Source organism: Copadichromis virginalis, linkage group LG13, assembly GCF_057382275.1.
Source record: "Copadichromis virginalis isolate Kocher_CV1m ecotype Utaka linkage group LG13, C_Virginalis_male_GT1.1, whole genome shotgun sequence".
NCBI lineage: Eukaryota > Metazoa > Chordata > Actinopteri > Cichliformes > Cichlidae > Copadichromis > Copadichromis virginalis.
Window position 1 is genome coordinate 14,078,192 of NC_140630.1, and position 3,042 is coordinate 14,081,233.

The following is a 3,042-nucleotide window of genomic DNA, read 5'->3' on the forward strand; positions in this document are numbered from 1 at the left end:
AGCCCGTTTTTTAGGTGCATGTAGTTCATATTTAAATCATTAGTCATTTATTAATGAACTCTTAGTACAATCACTGTTTTGACTCATCAGGCGCTTAAAATTGGAAAGGTCTTAGTGAATATTCTGCAAATGTACTCTCATTTTAATGCTGATACAAGATACACACATACACGTTTCATGTTTTTTATTATTATAAGTTACACTGATAATTTTGTATAAATGGCAAGAGAAAAACATGTACATTCACTTGGGAGGTAGAAACAGTTTACCAATATGCCACAGGTTCAGGTGTAACACAATATGCTGATACAGAATATGAGCTGTCAAATCAACTGTTGAAGGGTGTGTCGGCAGATCCAGTCACAAGCTATTAGTGCAGAACTAAGAAACACTTAAATAATTGCTTAAATTATGGTTGAGCTCACAAGTTATGGGTCACTTATTTTGGAAATATGGCCTTTTATAGGGCATTGATAATTTTAAACTCTCATCGTGGTGAGTCAGTTTGACAACGTGAGCATTTATTTTGTCCCAAAGTGTTACAAAAATTCACTTTTCTCTGAGTATAACCAGCTTCAACATATCAGTCTTGGTTTGTTTTATAAATGTGGATTAAAGTAAGACGGCTGGACGAATCCGCTGGACATGAAGGGATGCAGGAGCCCTCCAGTGGTTGAAAGCGGAACACCACCCGCTGCGTGGAAGATCACATTTCCAGAGGTGAAGTTGGAGAAAGTTTGATGGAAGCTGGCAGAGCTCGACCCACACGTGGCTGGGTTCGGACTAACATTAATAAGGGAGTTAGAGCCGGGCTGCAAGGTGCTGTCCGCCCCGGGGTTCTGCTTTTTCCACTTGGTCCTCCGGTTCTGGAACCAGATTTTCACCTGGGTTTCGGTTAGACTTAGTGACAAGGCCAGGTTTAGTCTCTCGCACACAGACAAGTACCGAGTTGCGCGGAACTTGTTTTCCAGGGCCACAAGCTGTTCGTAAGTGAACGCTGTTCTGGCTCGCCGTGGTTTGGCACAGGCCTGGTCCGGGCGCCGGCGCTTGTGCGTTGACTGGTCCTGCAAGGTGACCGCTGACTCCCCGTCTCCACTGTCCTGTTGCCCGGTCAGACAGGGCTCCGTGTCCGCAGGTGGGGAGAGAAGATTGGGGTCTACAACAACTTCGGGGTGCCTGGAGAGTGCAGATTGTTCATCTCTTGCATCTTCTGTGGTAAAAAAAAAAAAGAAAAAGAAAAGTCAGTTCTCATCCTGAAAGTCGCAGCAGCAAACCCAGTGGAGAATTGCCCAATTTAAATATTATTTATTTTCCTCTAAAATTGAGTTGAGCTGCAGTTGTGAGGTGTTAGTTGACAAAGTATGAGAAGAAACCGGAGTTTTCCTTGCTCGGGCAAAATTAGGTGACAAATTTTTGAGGTGATTCGCAAGACTGAGCTGTGTTTTTAAAGAGGTTCTTTATTTGATTTTAGAGGAAAACGGTGACATTTAAGTGAGTCTGTTATTTAAACAATTGGGACCAAACGCCAAGGAGTGAATTTAACTCCGTGGTGCTGAAGGACAGTTCCTGGCAGGACAGACATCACTTGTAACCTGATTAGGAAATGTGTGTTCCTTGTGGAGTGTTTTTCCTCTTTGTTCCGTGTGAACTGCAGTTTACCAAACATAGAAGGCCTAGGAGTTGACATCTGTAAAGCGTTTGATTAGGATCCTGGGGTCGCTGGAGCGGAACAAAGCATAGATTCTGAGGAGAGGAAGATTTGGTCACTAATCCTTAAATAATTTATAAACCACACAGAGCCTCAAATGTCATGTTGCGGAAAGAAATCCCGTCTAAATCCAGCTTCGCCACCTCAGCCATGACGTGCTAATGGAGTTTCATATTTGCGGGTGGATCGATAAATGTCATCTATTTAAAGGGAAGTTTTAATCGAACGATATTTAGGATCAGACATGGATGGGGTGTGAAGTTTGTACCTGCAAGGTGCTGGAGGGAGATATGCAGGATGCAGTAATGGGATATCGATCAAAGCGCGCAGAGGCATCCTCAATGGGACGATTTAAACAATTATCTAGCCTGCCTGTCCCAATGCCAATCACATACTGGGGCTCTGGGAGCAAGCCTTTGTGGCTTCCTTGAAAGGAAACGCAGCCTTGGAAATTAAGGGAAGGTCATACAGAGATGACAATAAATCTGAGAGATAGCGCCTCACTTTCTGCTATTTGGTCTCGGCTTGGAGAAAATAAAACTTTTCAAGTATTTCAAATATTTAACTTTTTTTATACGTCCTCATGTTACAGTGTTCAGACGTCTCATTTAGGCATTCAGTTATAAATATGCACAAGATATGCCTGTGTGTTTTTAAGGTAATTTACAGATCCAGGCACACAAACAATAATATATTTAATGAAAAGATTAGAGCCAAGCTATGAGGTGTGTTTTAAAATAATAAAATTGAGGCGTTTTCTCTACCTGCTTCTGTGCGCTCGAGTCTGGAGTCTCCACCTGCAGTGCTGTCCGACTCCAAAGTTGTTCTCTCCGCGTTTGGCGCAGGTAATAACTTCTCCTTGATGATGGAAAGTTCGTTTACCTTCTTACTGTTGAATTTGTTCGGATCCAATATGTCAACTATAGAAAAGGAAATCTTATGACTGGACGTCATTGTCACTTCTTCAGCTGAGGCATCCTTTACGCAGAAAGACTCTTGGAGATAGATGTGCTGATGTGCTCGATTACGCGCCCGGAGAGAAACTTCTCATAGCTTAGTCTGCTCCTTGTTTTCAAACTTCATCAGACCGGGTTCTGTGGCGGTGATCACCTCCTAGTGTTGTGTTCACTCCTCTGCTTCAGTCTGTCAGTCTCGCAGCGTGATCGGAGCGCAGTCTTTAAAGCGTCTATCCCCCCACCCGTCTCCAAACCAGACACGTGACACAAACACTATTAGCGTTTCACACGACCCCCTAATGGGCTCAAAGTATTCGCCGATAATCACCCATATCATTAAATTCCGCAATTCGCGACCTGAAAGTAAATTGTGCACAG

The 3,042-nt window shown here is 43.4% G+C and overlaps 1 protein-coding gene across 1 annotated transcript; it reads right to left on the reverse strand.

The window, feature by feature from the left end:
- Positions 1-209: 209 nt before the first annotated feature.
- nkx1-2a (NK1 homeobox 2a) lies at positions 210-2,684 on the reverse strand. Its single transcript, XM_085476714.1, has 2 exons — positions 2,473-2,684; positions 210-1,210 (listed from the first exon to the last, which is right to left on the reverse strand). The coding sequence occupies exons 1-2, from the start codon at positions 2,660-2,662 to the stop codon at positions 600-602; spliced, it is 801 nt and encodes a 266-aa protein (XP_085332840.1). The 5' UTR covers positions 2,663-2,684; the 3' UTR covers positions 210-599.
- Positions 2,685-3,042: the final 358 nt, after the last annotated feature.